Below are 18,917 nucleotides of genomic sequence, written 5' to 3'. Positions count from 1 at the left end.
GAGTCAAAGGACCAAAGCTGGGGTTCCTGCAGTAGGAACAGTCACTTTATTCTGTATAAACAAAGGAAACAGCTGACCAAGGGAAGAAAACCCAAAACAAAATGCATATCGTGGTGCCACATCATCCTTGGACATCATCAATTTTTATGTAAAACTGTATGTACTGATTTTTTAAAAAAATTTAATTTTTTTTTTTTTTTTTTTTTTAATTTCAGTTTGGAAATTGATTAAAGACTCTCCATAGGATTCAGTATGGCATCACCGCAGTCATCTGCATCAACAGAGGAGCAGGCTTCCTCTGAAATAGATGATCTCCATCTAACGCTGCAAGGTAAGTCACTGAAATTTTCCGTGCCTTTTTAATTCAGATTTTTTGTCAAAAATCTGTGACTGTGTGTGCAAGTTGAAGGGAATTCTGAGAAACCTGTTTAAACTGGGGTTATGGTGAGTGTAGTTAGTTCATGTCTGCGCTTCTTTGCAGATGTTTCTGTGTCTCAGGAGAGAGGCTTCAGCAGGGAAATGACAGATAAGCTCTTGTAGTACTTTCTCATGATATTTTCAGATCAGTTGCCTTTTTTGGTACTGATGTGCTCACTGGTTCTTATACTTTGTTACTCAGAATACATGTTGGTGTAAACTGTTTTCAAAAGAACCAGCAGCTTGAAAACAGGCCAGTTCATTAGTTTCCATGTTTTGAATTTGCTGACAATTAGGTAGTTGCATTGAGCTATCTTAATGAAGTTCTTTTCTTTTCTTTTCTTTTCTTTTCTTTTCTTTTCTTTTCTTTTCTTTTCTTTTCTTTTCTTTTCTTTTCTTTTCTTTTCTTTTCTTTTCTTTTCTTTTCTTTTCTTTTCTTTTCTTTTCTTTTCTTTTCTTTTCTTTTCTTTTCTTTTCTTTTCTTTTCTTCTTTTCTCTTCTCTTCTCTTCTCTTCTCTTCTCTTCTCTTCTCTTCTCTTCTCTTCTCTTCTCTTCTCTTCTCTTCTCTTCTCTTCTCTTCTCTTCTCTTCTCTTCTCTTCTCTTCTCTTCTCTTCTCTTCTCTTCTCTTCTCTTCTCTTCTCTTCTTTTCTTTTCTCTTTTCTCTTCTTTTCTCTTTTCTCTTCTTTTCTCTTTTCTTTTCTTTTCTCTTTTCTTTTCTTTTCTTTTCTCTTTTCTTTTCTTTTCTTTTCTCTTTTCTTTTCTTTTCTTTTCTCTTTTCTTTTCTTTTCTTTTCTCTTTTCTTTTCTTTTCTTTTCTTTTCTCTTTTCTTTTCTTTTCTCTTTTCTTTTCTTTTCTCTTTTCTTTTCTTTTCTCTTTTCTTTTCTTTTCTTTTCTCTTTTCTTTTTTGTTTTTAACTACTATATTCCCCACAAGTGGGGATAATTTTTGTGGCTTCTAAACAAATTTCTTATGGGTCAACAAGTCTTTGGTTCTTTCTTGTCATGTGTTATAACTTGTTAAGGAAGCACTCAGTGGTGATTTTTAATTATTTCAGTTTAATGGCATCAGTTAAATGATGATGAGTGCATCTGACCTGGCCTCTCAGAACTTTTGAGTTTTCCTTACTCATATGTTGAGTTTCCTTCTGTAAGAATTTTCTGTGAAGGTTGACTTTGTTGTGAACATATTCCTGAAGACTATCAAGGAGGGGCCCTGCTGAAAAGCTTGTTTTTGATGTGTTCAGAGCCTGGTTATGCTAGAACGGATGGGCTAACTCCTGTTTCCACAGAGCTATTTCCTTTTAGCTCCCTTGCAATGAAATTTCTGTGGTGCTTGCTTGAGAGCAAATATGTTGAAAACAGATGGTGCAAAAGAATATTCTGTCAAGTCACTTCTGTGATCCATATTTGCACTAATACTGTTGTTGAAGCCGTGTGTTTCGACGAGTGAGTGTTAATAGTGGTCTAAAGCCAAGTGTCTTTAGTGGTGAATTTTCTTCCGTTTTGCCTCAGTATTGCATTTTCAGGAGAACAAGCAAAAGCTTGTAGCAGACAGGAGCTAGTCTGACTTTTGCACCGAGCCCAGCTTGTCAGACACACATTTGTTGTGCCAGTCAAACTCAGCCTTGGGTAGAAAGGCTGAGATGGCTGTTGTTGTGAAACAGATTTGGAAAACACTCTCTAGCTTGAAGGCGGATTTGAAGTTACATGCAATTTTTAGGACTGGGGTCTACTTTCAAATTCTTTTTTTCCCCTGAAAAGTCAGGTTGGTGTTTGTACTGAATAACAATTAAGTTTTTTGGTCAGTATCTCATTGAAGGAGCCCTGCTTGGCAAAATTGAAATGTATTTCTTTCCTGTAAGAAATGGAGCTCTGACATTATGCCGAAATGAACACCCTGCAAATCTTGTGCCCAAGCTGCCTGTGCCTGGCTGTTGTAAAACATTCAGGAGACATCCCTTAGAAGTGACAGGAGCAATTTTTTGTAGTGATTGAAGACACAACAAATGGTACTGACACATTTTGCGTATGGAGCTGAGGCGCTGCAGCGTCTGCTCAGGGTCAAACAAGCAAATGGCAATACAGCTGTGAGGAAGCACCAAAGACACGCTCCCTGACATGACATATAGGGACCATTAGCAGCCCTGCTCACAGATCTGTGGTAGCAAAGGTCAAATAAGAAGAATAGGGTCACTCAAGGAAACAGGTTTTTCCATTAATAGGAATCTCGAGACGAGATTTATGGAGCAGCCGGTGACATTGATTGCTTTAAATCTTCAAGTCCACCTGGGGAAGTGTTGGAGAAATTTCAGATTCAAGGAGTAGCTGCTTATACCTATCAGAGAAGCAGCTTACGTTTTGTGTGACAGCAGATGGATGTAAAACTTGATATTGATCTCCTTTTTTAAAATGCTGGGATATAGCTTCAAAGAATATGTCCAGCATTGTATAATACACGGCATAACAGGAGATGTGCATAAAGGAAAAAGCAGGGGTGAGATCTAGTCTGCATGTATTCTAGATATTTTTTAATCTGCTTTTTTATTCTTTGTGATCTAACCTTCCATTATTCCTGAAAGGCATCCCATGAGGATAGAGCACTTTTCCAGTCTGGTTAATTAGGGCAAAATCAACTTAACATGTCAGCTGGTTTGGTCATATAACTTTGTGAAGTTTAGGCCTAAAAAAATGTAACAAAAACATTACCTTTATATTTTTTTTTCGTTCCCTACCATATGTAGGTATGTTATTTTAGGTATGTTTGACTGCTATTTAAGTTACAGTCTTCTGTGAGGACAGCACTTCTGGGAAGAAAAATAAGGAAAAGAGGGAAAGAACAATCTCCTTTAAGTAATTAGTGCAGAGTTTACTACTTAGTAATTATAGTTATTATAGAATTCCTGTTAATTTATGGCTAGTTGGTTAATAGTGTAAAAGCTTATTAGTGAGTTTTTAGGTAGAAGAGTGTTCAGGGGTGAACATTCCTTAATAGTGTTTGGCCTAGAAGATGCCATAAAGAAATTCACTGGAAAATAGGTAATAATGTAGCTTTGTTCTCAGTGCATCTTTCTTGTTGGCTAATTACTTTAAGCAGACTTAAAAAACATGAAGAAAATAGCTGAAGAAATGAAAGCAGTGTGCTTTTAATGCCCCCATCTCCAGACATTTTCAAATGGTAAAGCTAGTCACAAAATCATGAGGCTGAAGCAAAAAGCTGCAAGAATATAAACGCTTTTATATGGATCCTTTCAGATTTATATATTGCTCTTTAACCATTACCAGTTTTCAAGCTGATATCCAGATGAGAGTAATAGTTACCCCTTCCCTCCCTGCCAAGAAAATGGAAACTGCTATGAAAATGCATGATGTCAGGAACTGGCAGGCTTCTTTTATTTTCTTTTTTCCCTTCCCTCTGTCCCAGATGTCATAATGAAATTTAATCAGATTAAGGTCAACATTATCTGGGCCCTTTCCTTCAGCACCTCTCTGCTTCTTTGCAGTTTTCTGATGCAGCACAACTTAGAGCATCTGCAGGATTGCTTTGTGTCCTTGCACAGCCATGGAAAAGTGCAGGTGCAAAGCCTGGAGCTGGACCTGTTATGGCTATATCCAGTAGGAGAATACTTAAAGAAAGGGTTTCTGCTGCCAGGCAATCTGCAAACATTTTGGTGAACAGAGGATGCTTGTCAGGGAGATGCTTCATTGCACCTCGGGCCATCATTGAAACCTGAAGTCCCTTTTGGTGTAGGATGGGGCAGGCAGGAGCTCAGGGCTTGGCTGGCAATGAGCATGGGAGGAATAAGGCAGGATCCTTGCCCTGTCTCCTCCTCCTGTGTTTCCCTCCCATCACTGCTTCATGGGCTGGCCCTAGAGAGGGGTCCAGCCTGGTGCTCGTCCTTCTGTGAACTGAAGAGGCACAGTCAACGTCCAGATTTGCCTTTGGCTACTTGAGATGACGGACATCACCTGCTTGGTAAGAGAAGGGCTTCCCTGGCAGTGCCTTGGGAGCTGTTGGAATTGGAGCCATGCTTTGCTGCTGAGCAGGAGTGCGGGATTGCAGCGAGGGGAATGCGCGGCTGCAGCAGGAACTCTGCAGGGTTTGTGGCACTCTGGGATGGATTATTTTTTGCTTTTGGAACGTAAATCTCTTTACCTGTGGGAGGATTCAACCTCGATTTCCCGTCCCGTGCACAAATCCTTCCCGTCTTTCCTGGGATAGCAAACAGACCCCGTGTGTGATGCTTCCCACCAAGCCTGTGCAGAACTGTTTTCCCTTTTCTTTTCATGCTTGCTTTGCTAATTGAAATACGAGAGTGTGTTTTAGCTCTTGGAGTTTGGGACATGTACTTACTCTTTCACTGGTTAATTAGCTGCAGGGGTCCTAATTTTTGTCTCCACTTATCAATCTGTGTGTGTGTTACTGTTTATTACTGCAGCCCAAAGGATGATAATACAGGAATGTGGTTGCTAAAGCTGAAGAGAGTTTTTGAAGAGAACTGTTTTTGAAGAGAGTTTAGTGATAAAAATGAATGAAACTGTCATGCAGCTATATCTAATCCTTTATGAATGATTTTTCTTCAAGTGAAATTGCAAATATGGGGATATATATGGATAGGTTTTGTTGCACACCTTTTAATAGGTTGTACTCATCTCTGAGTAAAGGGGTTTTTTTTTTTGGGGACCCTCTTAATTCATCCAGAGGTCAGGTAAATAAATAATTCTTACCCATTTTTTTTGTTTGTTTTAACTGGATGTCTCATCTGTTGAGGCCACTTGCTTATGGCAGCTACACTTTCTTTCCTTTAACCAGAACGATTTAAAAAATCCATTAAGTGTTTATTATAATTTTACAAGGGTGACTTTTACAAAAAGCTCCTGTAGGAGCTATACAGAGATTTATTCCTGGTTTATGCTGCCTGGTTGAGGAGGTGCTCTGCTGTTCCCGTAACTGCACGGCTTGGTGGCGTGTGACAGGGCTGATGGCACTGGAGAGGCAACTGACACATGACACGGCCTTGAAAAAACTCAGTCATGGGTATTTTTGTCTGCTTCACACGCCTGATGTAAAAAATAGATTGTATGGTTGCATAAAAGTGTTGCCTTCTAGGTAAATTTCAATTTTTTTAAGGCATTATCTGGTGTTTAACAGGTTAAAAACTGGCATTAAAATACCAAGGGAGCGGATGGCTCCTGAGGCATCCTGAGGCACCTGTAATCCCTGTTTTGCTGTTCATTTTCTTTAAAATATTAGAAAAGCCACTTTGAATGTTTATCTTTAGAAGGATGTTGATATCTAAATGATGTGCCTTGGTACCTTTTAAGAATTTAACCTCAACCTGCCCATGCCCCTGAGTACTAAACATCACTTTGTGGTGGCAGTAAAGACAGAGCAGGGCTGCTCCAGCAGCTTGGCAACGACGACGGCAAAAGGGTTTAAGAAAGCCAGGAGGGCAAAGCCTGGTGTGAACACACTTCCTGAGTTAGCAGCACTTCTGGTAAACTGGACAACTGGCTATCAAAAGGAAAAAGGAGTTTGAAAGGAGTAGTGCAGAAAGTTTCCACTTGCTTCACTGCTGTGGTAGTAGTGATTTAGTTAATGTTCATGTAATTTTTGGGTTTGAAAAGACTTATTCCTGCCTGTAGATGTATTTTCCTGATCTTCATTGGGTTTTGGGTAAACTTCTCAATCTTGACAAAAAATTCTGTGTTTGTTTTTAATTGCTTAACACCATGTTGCTGAACATAAATGCTGGAAATAACTCTTTTCCCTGCTTTCCTGTCTGCAGAACATGAAACTGTTTCTGGGTGGAAGGGAAGGGACTATACAAAGGGCTTGAGGGTTAATTACTCACTCTCTCCCTGGATTGGCAGGTACTTAATTGTTCTTCTGATGGTTCCAATCATTTAAAGAATGTACTTGCTCGGTGTATTAGTTCATACCAGCAATGCTGTCTTTGAGGAGCTCTCCTGGCTATCCCTGCTTCCCATCCTTTGGTTCATTTTGCTGTGCTGTCAGGGGGTGCGGAAATGATTATTTTGAATGAAACTGAAATGAGGAAGGTGCTGTGGCTGTCTGTGGGCATTGGGTCTGGAGTTAGCCCAACACAACCTTTGTCCCTGCACTCATGGTGGTTACACTGTGTTGTGAACAGCAGCTCTCTTGATCTGTTCCTGATGAGCTCCCTGCACGCTGCTGTAGACGTAGCCTCAGCTGACCTCAGTGGTGAAAGGAAGATATAAAAATATCATACACAAGAGGTAATTCCTCCTGGTGAAACAAAGATGAGAAGATGACAGGCTTGTGCTCATTAAAGTGATTGCTTAAATTTATTTTTTTTAAAGAAGCCATACAGTTGTAAATTGTTCACATTGATGCACAAGTCGTTGTGATAGAAGAAATCCTCTTTGCTGTTGGGTGACAGTGTTTGATGAGTGTAGATGGACAGGCTACATCTGTTCTGCCATGATTTGCTTCCCCCAGCTCCCTGCTGAAGGAGGAGATGGTGCTTTCCTTGGACCTGTCGTTCCCCCACCTCAGCAAGGGAGGCATGAAAGGCAGAAGGGGAGAGCAGACTAATTTTAAGTCTTGTTTTTTGTGCATCGGGGTTTAAGGAAGGCTGAGAGTAAAGCAGTGGCTGGCAGTGCTGCTGCTCTCCTCTCCCTCCTGGGAGAGTTCAGCACTCACATGGTCCCTGCCGTGTCCCTGTGCTCCTAATGATCCGCCTGGTTTGTAGCACTTGTTGGTGGCTCATTACTGAATAAAACAGTCATTGTCCAGCAGTGTGCATTGATTTTTGGCTATCCTACGTGACACATTGCTTGTATTGTGTTATTCCTCCCTGAAGAGTTGTTAACACAGGGTGAAATGCGATGGATTTTGGGTATTTTCAGATTTCCAGGTTCTTATTCTGTTCTCTCAGATCCTATTTTTTTAGCTTAGTGAATTTTGACCCAAAGTAAAGGGAATGATCAGGGTTTGGGGTTTTTTTTATAGCTTTTTAATTCTGGGTCAGTGACATTTTGAAAACTAGGGCAAGAGAAAACCAAGGTCAGTTAGAGTCCTACAAAAAGACCTAACAAAGAATCCATTCACCCTCACAAAAATAAAAATCTGTATTAATTAACCACGTGGTAGAGATAAGAATTGGAGAGCTTGATTAAATCATTAGTGCCTCTGAGCAGCAGCATTGGGGGGTTCCCTGGGAGGGAAAACACACTCAGCCTGAAAGTTACGATACAACCGCCTGCCATGGTGCCAGGAGCACATCTGCACTGAGTGTGTGTGGCGTGGAAACCCTGAGTGCTGCACTGCAGGCTGGGGAAATACTGGCAAGCATGGAGTTCTGTTATTAATTCAGGAGGAGATTCTGTTATTACTATTTGTTTGGGTAGGAAAAAAAGGCACATTGCAGCAGAGGCAGCAGCTGCTTGGAAGGCAGCCCGGTGGGTTGTGTTAGGCAGCTTGTGGAGGGTTTAAGGTGCTCTTACGTGTGTGCAGTGGAATAATCACCTTGTACTTTCACCAGGTGAGACATTTGCCTGAGAGCTGCCCACGTGAATCAACACTTGTAGTATCTGGCCCCTCTTGCATAATGAAGCATTTTAATATGGATGTCAACCAGAACAAGGCCAAGTGTCTCATCCTAACCATCTGTAACCAACCCCAAATGCAAGTTTGATTCTTCAAATCAGCAGCAGTAGTGTGTGTTTGGCAAGAGCTGCAGCTGCAGGAGTCACTGGCGTCAGGCAGAGTAGTCAATATTTGCTCTCTATCCCTTTTCAAGTGCTAGCAATGCCAGCCTTGCCTGCCCGATAAAATTGAGCGCAGCGACTCAATAATTGCTCGTTGGGTAATTAGAATGGCTCCCATGTGGTGTTCAGCCAAAGGGTGTGGTTGGCTCCTGTGCTAACATGAAGCCAGTATCTCCATGCTATTTTTGTCCTCCCTGTGAGCATTGCAGCGTTGTTTGGTCTGTGTGCCATGTGTGTGCACTTAATTTTCTGTTTTCCAAACAAAACCCAGATTTGTCGTGTCGTTTTTGTCCATTAAGATTGCCCTTACCTTACCATTTGAGGGCAATCTATGTGATGCTTAGCAAGAATCCTAAAACAGTCCAGCAAGCAGGGGAAACCTCCTGCTGCTTCATGCTCTGACAGGATGGTGGTGTTGCAGATTAGTGGAGGGCTGTTGAAAGATGCCTTCGCTACAGGATGCAAAGCAGGGCTCAACACAGGTAACATGAATGTTTTTGTTGCTGCTCGCCCGCCCAATGAGGCAGAAGGCAGATTGTGGGGTGAGAAGCAGGAGCCTGGGTTATCCTCAAGTGAATTTCTGTGTTTCATGAGCTGATGAAGCTCTGCAGAAACTCCTTTGGTCTCTCTTGGATCACGAAAGACCCCATGACTGGAGTTTGTGGTTGCAAATTCCCACAGTGTAGTAAAGTGTGGGACATTTTCTTGTGAGTGGCATTTTCACTTCCATGGGCAGAACAGTCAACATTTTTTTTTCCCCCAAGGACTTGGTATTTTTGGTATCCTTCATCCTGCCCAGCCTACTTAAACATACATATCTGTTGCTGAGAAGTCTTGCACTTGCCGTACAATGTCAAACTTGCCTTTGATTAATCTTTTGAGCAAGAACATGCTTCCAGAAGCAGAAGAGATCGTCTGTTCCCACCCTGTCTCCCAGCTTTGTTTCTCCATGCAACCCTTTTCTGGGAAGCCAGCCCCAATGCTTGCAGTCAAGGCTGCTGTGGAAAAGGTGATAAAAAGGAGTTTTTGTTCAGGCTGGCTCTCACGAGCCTTTGGGATGGTTGCTGGTGACAGATGTGAGTCCATCATCTCAGGGCCCAGCACCTCTCTTGCCTGAGACCTGTGTTCAGCCTTCCACCCCTTAGGAATGTGTGGGGTTTGTTGTGTGTCCTGGAAATGGAGTGGTTTTTTGGGAGAGAGCATGGGCTGGCAAGTCAGGTAATGCACTGCCCCAACAGGGCTGGGTGTGGGGAGCTGCTCTGGTCTGACTCTGCTGCTCACCCTCTGCTTCACCTTTCAGGGAAACTGGATTTTTCTCCATCTCAGGCAGGTGTGGGAAATGGTTCAAATACTCTGTTTTTTGAAACATGGGCTTACCCAGCTCCTGTCTCCCTGCACAGCTGCTGGGTTGGTCGTTGCCCACTGTGAGGGCCCTGGGTGCAGAGCTGCATCTCTGTGCCACTGGGTCATGCTTTGAGTCCCACTCCTCTGGGTTTTGCTGCAGCGCAAGTTCAAGCACTTCTTCTTCCTCTTGCCTGTTAAACCCTGTGTGCTCCTTTTTGGCTGGATTAATAATTAGTACCCCCCAGGGAGGGGGAGGAAAGGAAAGGTGGAAAGGATGCTGGTAGAGGCTGTATTTCCCTATGACAGCCTCATAACTCTCTCCAGCCCTTCAGTTAACAAAGATTACTCATTGTGTGGCTTCATCTGCAGATGTGCATTGATCACCTAGCTCCAGCCTGCATCCAACTTAATGGATTTTGGCTTTTCCCAAGTTGCAAGATGTATCTTGTACTGATGATGGCCCCGAGTCCTTGAAGGAACATTTAGGAATGGAAAGAGCTATTGCAGACATATTTCTCTGAAGAATTATGTGTTCACGCTGCTCTTTGTATTTGCTGATCTTCTGAGAAAACCTTCATTAGTTATTCTCTGCATCCTATAGGTTATGCTTGATGGTTGTAGAGGCCTTTGCAGTACCCACTCAGGAAGCAAGAAAATATCAGCTATAAAACAAGAGTTGAGAAAAACTGATACTAAATAGTAACTTAATATCTGGAAGAACAGATCTTAGGTTTGAGGTGGATGCCATGTGTCTTTTTGAGAAAGAGGCATAAAACCTGATCATTTTTTCCATTAACTTTGTTTTCTTTTTTGTTTTTATTTCCCAGTCCAGCGAGAGTTTACACAGAAGAAAACCTTCACTAGCTGGATAAATTCAATATTGTCAAAGGTAAATGGGGGTTCTTTAGCAAAGACATGCCTTTTGCCTTTTTGATTCAGATATGCTGGTTAGAGATAAAATTCTTTAGGAACAAACAATATTAGTACAAGTTTTTTTAGGCACTGGATAGGAAAAGTAGCCCTGAGAAGCATTTGCTTAGTAAGTACAACAGCACTGTATTGGGGCACGTCCAAGGACATTTGTATGAGGTGGTTTGTGTGTGGATGTCACTCTTCCTTACTCATGTGGTAAAACTTGTGGTGGATTGAGGCACATGTCTCAGGGGTTTATGAGTTTCTGAGTTTACAATTGGTTTTACTGGGATTAGGTAAGTGTTACTCTATTATGCAATCCAAGAACATGAGTTTAATGAGATGACCTGAGTGCCTGGTAAGTATTAAAACAAACCACATAGTAGTGGAGGTGCTCTTTAAGCTCTCAGAAAACAGCTCTTGCAGCATGTGCTGGGGCTCTGACTTGCTCAGGTTAAAAAAAAAAAAAAAGGAAAAAAAAAAAAAGGAAAAAAAATGGTTTTGGTCCTTCCTTGAGCAGAAGCTGATGAGCACATGTTAAGTTCGTGTTGTGTGGATGAAAAGAGGTTTAGTTATGCAGCTCTATACTGAAATTTGTACTTAATATTGATTAAGCTCTCAAAATATGAATTAACTGCCTTGTTTAGCGTTCCCCTTCTCAAGTTTTTTTTTTTTTCTTTTGCCCCAGACCTCCTCGAAGAATGTGAGTGCTTGAAAATGAGGCCTAAAATTATCCTTGTAAAACACAGAGGCATGACAAGGAGGAGGGAATAAGACACAAACTTAATAATGGGTTAGAAGAAACAGGATGTGGCTGTTTAGATGGAGGATTTTTATTGCAGCTTAATGAAAAAATTAAAGGATGCTAAATATTATTTAACAGCAGAGTAATCTGTGATGTTTTGTAGTGTGTTGAATTCAAAATGACAAAAGATTGAAATTTGTCTTGCAGCATACCTCTCCTTATGTTGTCTCAGACCTGTATACAGACATACAGCAAGGACATTTGCTTCTGGATCTCTTGGAAGTGCTTTCAGGTCAACATCTGGTAAGACAGAGTAATAAAAATATTACCTCAATCCTTTGTCAAGTCCAGCAAAGGTTTCTGGATATGCTTAAGTGCAACCATATGAATCATCCCTCTGGAGACACAGAGTTAGTTTCAAGTAACTTATTTTTATACCATTGACTCTGAAACACACTGAAGTAAGCTGATCCAGAGTAATTTATGAATCTTTGCAGGACTTCCCTTATCAAAATATAGAATAAAATTAATTTTTATAGTTGAAAATATAACCTGTTTTTTTTTCGCTTTGCAGCCACGGGAAAAAGGACGTAATACCTTCCAATGTAGAAGTAATATAGAAAATGCTTTGACATTTTTAAAGAGCAGATCAGTGAGTATTAACTTCAAAATTCACAACTAAAGCCAGTTTAGCTGGTGGAACATTTTCTTTGTTAACAATGATCCCTTTTTTTTCCTCCTTAGCTGAAGCTCATAAATATTCATGTAGCTGACATTATTGAAGGAAAACCTTCCATTGTGCTTGGCCTAATCTGGACCATTATATTTCATTTTCATGTAAGTATTTCAGCAATGTTAGAGAGTTTTAGTAGAGGGGAAAAGCACAAAAATGTGTTGACTTAGAGATTGCTAAATAAGATGAATTAATAGTAAACAAAAGATTATTTTCTGACATGTGGAAGCGACAGCTCCAGGCGGAGATGCACCAGTGCAGGGGTGGCAGTGATGAACAGTATCTAGCTGCAAATGGTAGGAAGGAAAGATACTGAGATTTTTTTTTTTTTTTGAGTAACCAGTTAAAAAATAGGCTAAACTTTGCTTGTCTAAGGTCTGTGATGATTAAGCTCCAAAAAAAGCAGATAGTGTGAAGTTGCTCATTCATCTCTCTCAGAGGCAGCCCCACTCCTCGGTGCTGACTGTGGTTACAATGTACAATTCTTGGATTATTTTTTTTCAGTTCCAGCACCTGAAATAACACGGAGGCTGTCATAGTCATGTTTCTTACACAATAAGAGTGTCCATCTTGCGTGGCATGAGGTTATGGGGAGGTGTGAAAACACACAGCCTTGATTTAATCATGGTGTAGGGCTGCACAAGATGCTTTAGCCAAACTGGCTTCTAGGGAGAACCCAGCATGGAATAATGCAGGTGCACTAACTGGTGTCTGGGGCTCAGGAGAGCACCAAGAAGCAATGTTTTCTAGCAGTATTTAGACCATACTTTTCATAGTAGAGGTACTTTGATGCCAAAGAATCTTGTGTTGCTCGTGGCCTGTGCAATTACTTTTTTACCTAAATCAAGCTTCTCTAACCACATAGGGATCTCTGAGGTCTATCAAGTAGGTTTTCCTGCACTCTGAGTGAGCAGGCAAACTCTGACTATGCCTAGTGCATGTCACTCTTGACAGTAGAAAACACACAGTCATGGGCTGCTGTCACTGGTTAGAGTAGAAATTGAGTGAGAAGGTCCCTTGATGTAATTGCTGGTACCCACAGCATAACACAGAAGTGTTTGGGTGAGTATATCCTCCCAAAAAGTTGCCTAAAGATAGGAATTCCGCATGAAGTAGTTCAGATTGTGCAGATTAAAAAGCCTGGTTTGATTTTGGGGGGACGGGAAAGCTACTGTTACAGCTGTGATTGAGTCCTGTTCAATTCTCTGTGGTGTTCTGCCATTGATTCCTTGGTAATCTTTCACTGAAACCTCATGAAGTCTCCCATCTTCTCTGACAGATTGAAGAACTGGCCAGGACACTTGCCTGTACCTACGATCAGCCTTCACCTGCTTGTTCAAGTGCTGTTGACTCCTCTTCAAAGGCAAGCAGATCAGCTAAAAAAAGTGCTAAAATTAAGGAACGGTGGAAGGTGTCTGCTACAAAGGCTCTTTTGTTGTGGGCAAAAGAACAGTGCTCGCTGTAAGTTGCATCCTAGACTTGTAATTAGCATGTTACTCTTTGTATTTCTGCTTTCCTCTAAATGTGGTGATATTTCCCCCTGTTTTTTAAGATTACTTAGTGGCAGCTTAGCAGAAAATCCTTGAACTTTCACTTGTGGTTACCAGTACTTTTAGCATCAATCAGGCCCCAAATGTTTTGACGTGAGCCCTTTAACTATAATGAAGTGAAGCTCATCTTACTAATTAAACACAACAGTGTAATCTGAGTTGTTTGGTTTTTCTTTTATAGAGGCTCCTGTGTGATAAGTCTAGTGGAATGTTTACATGATTTACTTGTTTTAATCCTCATGGTTGGCACTGATTCACAAAGTTTCAAGGACTAAAAAAGATGTTTTAAATAGAAAATGTAGGATTTCTATGATTCCCACAACCCATGCTTTTCTGTCAAAACACTGCATGATCCCAAAGACGGATGCTAATGCTGGTTGTCCTAGTCCCTAATTCTAACAAGATGTTTCCTTATGCTTGGTGTACAGATAGCACTGCTGCTTTCAGGGAGGCATTCACAGCGCACAGTCTAGAGTAGATACAGATTTTTACATTTTCTTCAAGGGATGCTGTTTCACTCCTGGATCTTTCAAATATGCTTCACAGTAATGTCAGCTCTTTCTCCACAGCTCTTTAGGTTGTTTTATGTTTTAATAAAATCCTACTAATATTCCATGTTATTAGTGGGAGATAAAGGCCTTCATCAGCACATCAGACACTTTCTGCCAGTAGAATGACACTGAGGCTTGCCTTCTAGCTGTATTTTATCAGAAAATTAATTGGCACATCAAAACCAGCCCCTTATCCATGTAATCTTCCTCTTTCTTTTGCCTATTTTTCAGCAATATTGCTATCTGGTTTGCAGTATAATTTCTGAACAGTTGTTATGTTGAAATATTTTGTTACCAGTGAATCCTGTAGTTTTTGGTAAAGGAACAAATCTTGTAAGACTTGGCCCATTGTTTTGTGACTGAATTTGATTTCCATGCTGTAACACACTCATAACATACAGGCTGGTTTTGGAGAGTTGTCCCAGAATTCACTATGCCCTGCAATGGCTGGGCACCTTACAGCACTGTTCAGGCTGTGAACATTAATAAAAGATGATTTAAAGACACTAAACTAATTAAGAGAAAAATAAATATTTTTTTCTCCACTAATACATCACTTTTAAGATTTGGATTTTCTAAAATGCCAATTCTTGGTGTCTTTACAGACAAAAACATGTTCTGCAGTGCTTTTCTTGTTGCTTTTCCATCCCATAGAATACATAATTGTTGAGCATAAAGGTGATATTTAGAAAGGATTTGGATTAGCAAGGCTTTAGCTTCAGAATGCAGAAGAAGACAAGAAGAAATAGTCATCTTGTAAAATTTGTGTAAAAATGAGTAATTGTTGCACTTGGTAGTACTGGCTGTGTTGTTGTCTGGCTTGTGCAGAAGTTCAGTGGTAAGGTACTTTTGGATTTGGTTCATACTGCATTTTACTGAATTTATATTCTATTTCTAAATTTGTACTTAAATCCTGTTTCTTCAGATGTCTTGACATTTTGTTTCCACTCATTTCTGGAATAGGCATGGCTCTATCAGTGTCACTGATTTCAAATCCAGCTGGCGAAGCGGACTGGCTTTTTTAGCCATCATCCAAACCTTGAGGCCAGGTCTGGTTGATCTGGAGAAGGCAAAAGCCAGAAGCAATAAAGAAAACCTGAAAGAGGCTTTCAGAATTGCAGAACTGGAGCTGAATATCCCACGGCTTCTGGAGCCTGAAGGTAAATGCCTTTTAAGTATCTTTGTTTTTAGGACTGGGAGTCATGTGATCTGCAAGACTGTGCTTAAGTTTGAAATGGAACATTGATGTTTGCTGTAATGCTCAAACCTGAGGTTCTTTATTTTATTACATCAGCACTACTTAGGGACTGTTTGATTTTGAATTGACAGCAGTTGCAGGAACAATGTGGAGAAGAAAGAATATGAAACTTTCCTGTTCATGGGAGAAACTTTTTCATTACTTAATCATGTTCGATTAAAATATTCCCAAGGGAAAAAATGTTAATTACATATTAATTTCTGTCAATGGCATGTTAAGTGAGCTGTTGCAAAATAAACATGTTTCTGGTAATGTGTTTTAATAACTGCAGCATAGTGTTTAATTATGTGATCAGGCCTAGAAGGCTGCATAATTATGTAAATGTTGTATTGGCTCTCGTAGATGTTGACGTTGTGAATCCAGATGAAAAATCAATCATGACTTACGTGGCTCAGTTTTTGCAATACTCCAAGAATTTACCTGAGTCTGAAGAAGACATGCAGGTATGTTGGGTGGGTTATCGCTAAGGCATTATCAAATGAATGTGCTTTCTTTGCCCAGTTTATATTTGAGTCAGTAACACAAGTAGATCCTCTGGTTCTGCTGCTGACAGGAGTGAATTGGCTTCAACCTTCTGATGCTCCTGTGTGATACAAAAAACTCCATGTTACAGATTTTTGATTGATCACACAGGTGGAATTGGTGTGCGGGTTGTTTTGTTTTCATTTAACTATTACAGAGGACATTTTCAAGCTTTGTTGTCTTCATGTGTGCTCTGAAGTGTGTGTAAACGTTGGAGGAGAGGCAGACAGATTTGCAGATGCTTTAAATTTAGTAGCTGACATGTAAAGTGGACAGAAGTTGCCTCAGACAGATAACACTGACCAGAAACCCACATTTTCTATTCTCTATATTCTCTTTGAGAGTTTAATTGGTTATTCACATATCTTAATACTGATAATCACCTTTCAGTAGAACTGCAGTCAGGTCTTTTTTTGATGTCTTCATTTATCCAGGTGCCAGGTTTAAAACTGTCCCTGCAGTGTAATAGTGCCTGACTCAAAATTCATGAGGGTCCCCAGAAATTATTAATTTTTTTCAGTAGCTTTGAATGGACTTTATCATATCCTCAATGAGTGTTGGCTTATGGCACAATGTAAATTAAAAACAATGCTTTCAAAATGGAAAAATGAAATTTTCTGCTCTAATTACCAGGAGAAAGTAAAAGAGGCCATGGGCTGGTTGGCTGCACAGGAGAAGAAGTTAGAAAAGCTGCTGGTGGAAATAGAGAATGAAACATATTACCAGAAGTACAAAGTAAGTTGCATTTCATGTTTGGATGCTTCTGTGAAAAGAATCTGTTTCTGTGAATGTTTTAAATATTTTTCATCTTCGTTGCCTAAACTGGGGTGTTAAATGAGCTTTTAAAGAAAATTTGGAAATCTGACGATGAAATTGTTAAATGCCCTCATATGGTTGAGGGAAAGGTAGGCTAAAATTCTCTCTGTTGTGAAAAAGAGATATGCTATTTCATTTTTGAGCAGAGTTTTTGGAGAGAGTAATGTAGTGTGTTAATTAATTGACGTAGTTGAAGACTTGGACAAGATTCAAGCACGTAGGCCCTTCAGAGTTACTTCTGCTATTTCTGTGCTAATTACAACAGTAGGTTTTATCCAGTTAATGTTGTAGAGGAGTAGTTGAGTTGCTGGCTATAGGGTGTGCTGAAGTAAACTTTCTTTTGGCTTATATTGTAGCCAGAGTTTGTAATAAAGTGGCCCATGGGGAACTGTGAGAGGAGGAATTTTCCCTTTCTCTTGCTGGGAGGGAAGAACTGTGTTCTGGCTGCGCTGACATTATGTTAAATACAGACTTAAGGAATGGCACCTGTAATTTCAGACCCAAATAATGCCTGAAGACAAGAATGCCTCTTGCTGTCTTGCCTTTGCATGCATCACACCCTTTGAAGTTAATGGAACTCATACCAGTGTGTTCAAAGGCAGGAGCTGGCTCTGTGAGCTTCCATCTCTTCTGTGAATTACTCTTCTGTTTTATCCCTAGGAAATGATGTCATTTGTGGAAACATTTAACCAAGAGAAAATCCCCTTTCTGCCTGTGTTGTCATCAAAAAGAAGGGAAGATGAGCTGAGTGAAGACCAGCAGCAGATGAGGGAAGAGTGGGATAAAGTGATCTCTCAGGTCAGAGGCATTTCTCACTCACCCCATTACCAGCATGAGCATGTGGGAGGGATGAAGAAGCCTAAGTCTACCTCAGGAACGCACGCTGGGATAAGTGGGGAGATGTTGCTTTATTTGAGATGGTAAAAGTGGTTTGACTCTGAGCCTGAAGTCCAGACAGTCTGAGTGGCATTCAGTGCCCAAGAGGAGGCAGAAGGTGACTGTGTGTGTTACCCTTCTGCCTCCTGAGCCTCGAGATTGAAACATACCTAGAAAATGCCCTGCATCTGGTTATCTTGGAGCACTCTTCTAATCAAAGTTTTTGGCCTATTTATGCTTAGAAGGTTATTTTGAGACATAATTATGGCTTGGAGCCCAGATACTGATCTTCTGGGATCTGGTTGGTCTGTGCTTTGCAGTGAGGTTGGGATGTGTAGGGCCATGCTGGGAATTGCTGTTTTTGGAAGAGGTTCCCCTGTCAACCCCATGACAGAAAGCTGTTCATCTCTCTTCCCCCTCCCCCCCCCAATTTTTGCAACTAGTTCACTATACGTTTTCCTGTTGCTGGGCCTTGGGATGGTAATCAGCAAAGGATAGGAATGCCAAAATCTCTCTGGTGTTGCAGAGGTTACGGGTTGGGAGCAAACCTGGTTTGAGGTAAACAAGGCTGATTTTAGCTGACTTCACTGGAAACTCATTTTTTTGAGCAGTGACAGGCATGAGGGAGTGGGTTCCTGGGATGTCTCGAGCACCAGCTTATTCAGCTTATATCAACATCTTGGAAAATGGGGAAAAAAAATAATAGTAAGAGATTTAATCCACTTGTTTTTTCCTTTTAAAGATTAACGAGTGGAAAGCAAAGCTGGACCAGATGTTGCCCTCCCCTCTGGATAGAATTGAGGCTTGGCTCCAGGAGGTGGAACGTCTGCAGGCAGAAGATTTGCCTGATTTGCAAGACCCATTCAAAGCAATGTCTGTCTTCAGAGAAATCATTGTAATATTTAAGGTATGCTGATCACAAAGGAAATTCTGCTTCAGTTTGACCCGGCAAAGCACTTGTTATGGAATTGCTGTTTGACATTTTGGGAAGTGGTGTGCATATGTTTGTCTTCTGAAGATGAAAAGCTCTTCTGAACATACCTTTGAAGAATCAGGAGTTTAATTAAATAACTGCATGGGTCTATAAGGCAGGTTTCAGATTTCACTGGGGTGAGATTAAATTTGAGTACTGCCTGAATGAGTAAATTATGCTATTCTTTTTTATGTGGTTCCTGCAACATGTTTGTTTGTTAGATAATAACACAGGATAATTGCATCTTTATCTTCAAATCTATGCTTAATGCATACCTATTCAGAAAAGCACTTGAGCTTAAGGTTACATTCCAGGGAGTTCAAGAAGTTTGTGTGTTTAAAGTTAAATATTTGCTGAATCACTCTGTAGTTCCATTCAAGGCAAGGATATTTTGATACCCTCGTACCATGCAAGTTATTTATTCTGATCTTCAAATATTTGCAGAGATAATAGTTTAAACATCCTTTT

General features: G+C 40.5%; 1 protein-coding gene across 3 annotated transcripts in view; it reads left to right on the top strand.

Annotated features, from left to right (window-relative positions):
* The window catches only part of SYNE2 (spectrin repeat containing nuclear envelope protein 2), a 174,110-nt gene that overhangs the window by 17,413 nt on the left and 137,780 nt on the right, over positions 1-18,917 (top strand). For all 3 annotated transcript variants that reach the window (XM_066188996.1, XM_066188997.1, XM_066188995.1), the window contains exons 2-12: positions 216-331; positions 10,341-10,402; positions 11,378-11,473; positions 11,745-11,822; positions 11,915-12,007; positions 13,183-13,364; positions 14,968-15,164; positions 15,605-15,705; positions 16,418-16,519; positions 17,261-17,398; positions 18,219-18,383. In XM_066188996.1, the coding sequence (XP_066045093.1) occupies positions 253-331; positions 10,341-10,402; positions 11,378-11,473; positions 11,745-11,822; positions 11,915-12,007; positions 13,183-13,364; positions 14,968-15,164; positions 15,605-15,705; positions 16,418-16,519; positions 17,261-17,398; positions 18,219-18,383 (1,293 nt within the window). In that variant the 5' untranslated portion in view covers positions 216-252. The remainder of the gene's footprint in view (positions 1-215; positions 332-10,340; positions 10,403-11,377; positions 11,474-11,744; positions 11,823-11,914; positions 12,008-13,182; positions 13,365-14,967; positions 15,165-15,604; positions 15,706-16,417; positions 16,520-17,260; positions 17,399-18,218; positions 18,384-18,917) is intronic.

Source organism: Chamaea fasciata, unplaced genomic scaffold, assembly GCF_029207755.1.
Source record: "Chamaea fasciata isolate MVZ Bird 193981 ecotype frontalis unplaced genomic scaffold, bChaFas1.0.hap1 SCAF_7, whole genome shotgun sequence".
In the NCBI taxonomy this organism is placed as follows: Eukaryota; Metazoa; Chordata; class Aves; order Passeriformes; family Sylviidae; genus Chamaea; species Chamaea fasciata.
The sequence above is the reverse complement of the archived record's forward strand: the minus strand, read 5'-3'. Positions and strand labels throughout refer to the sequence as shown.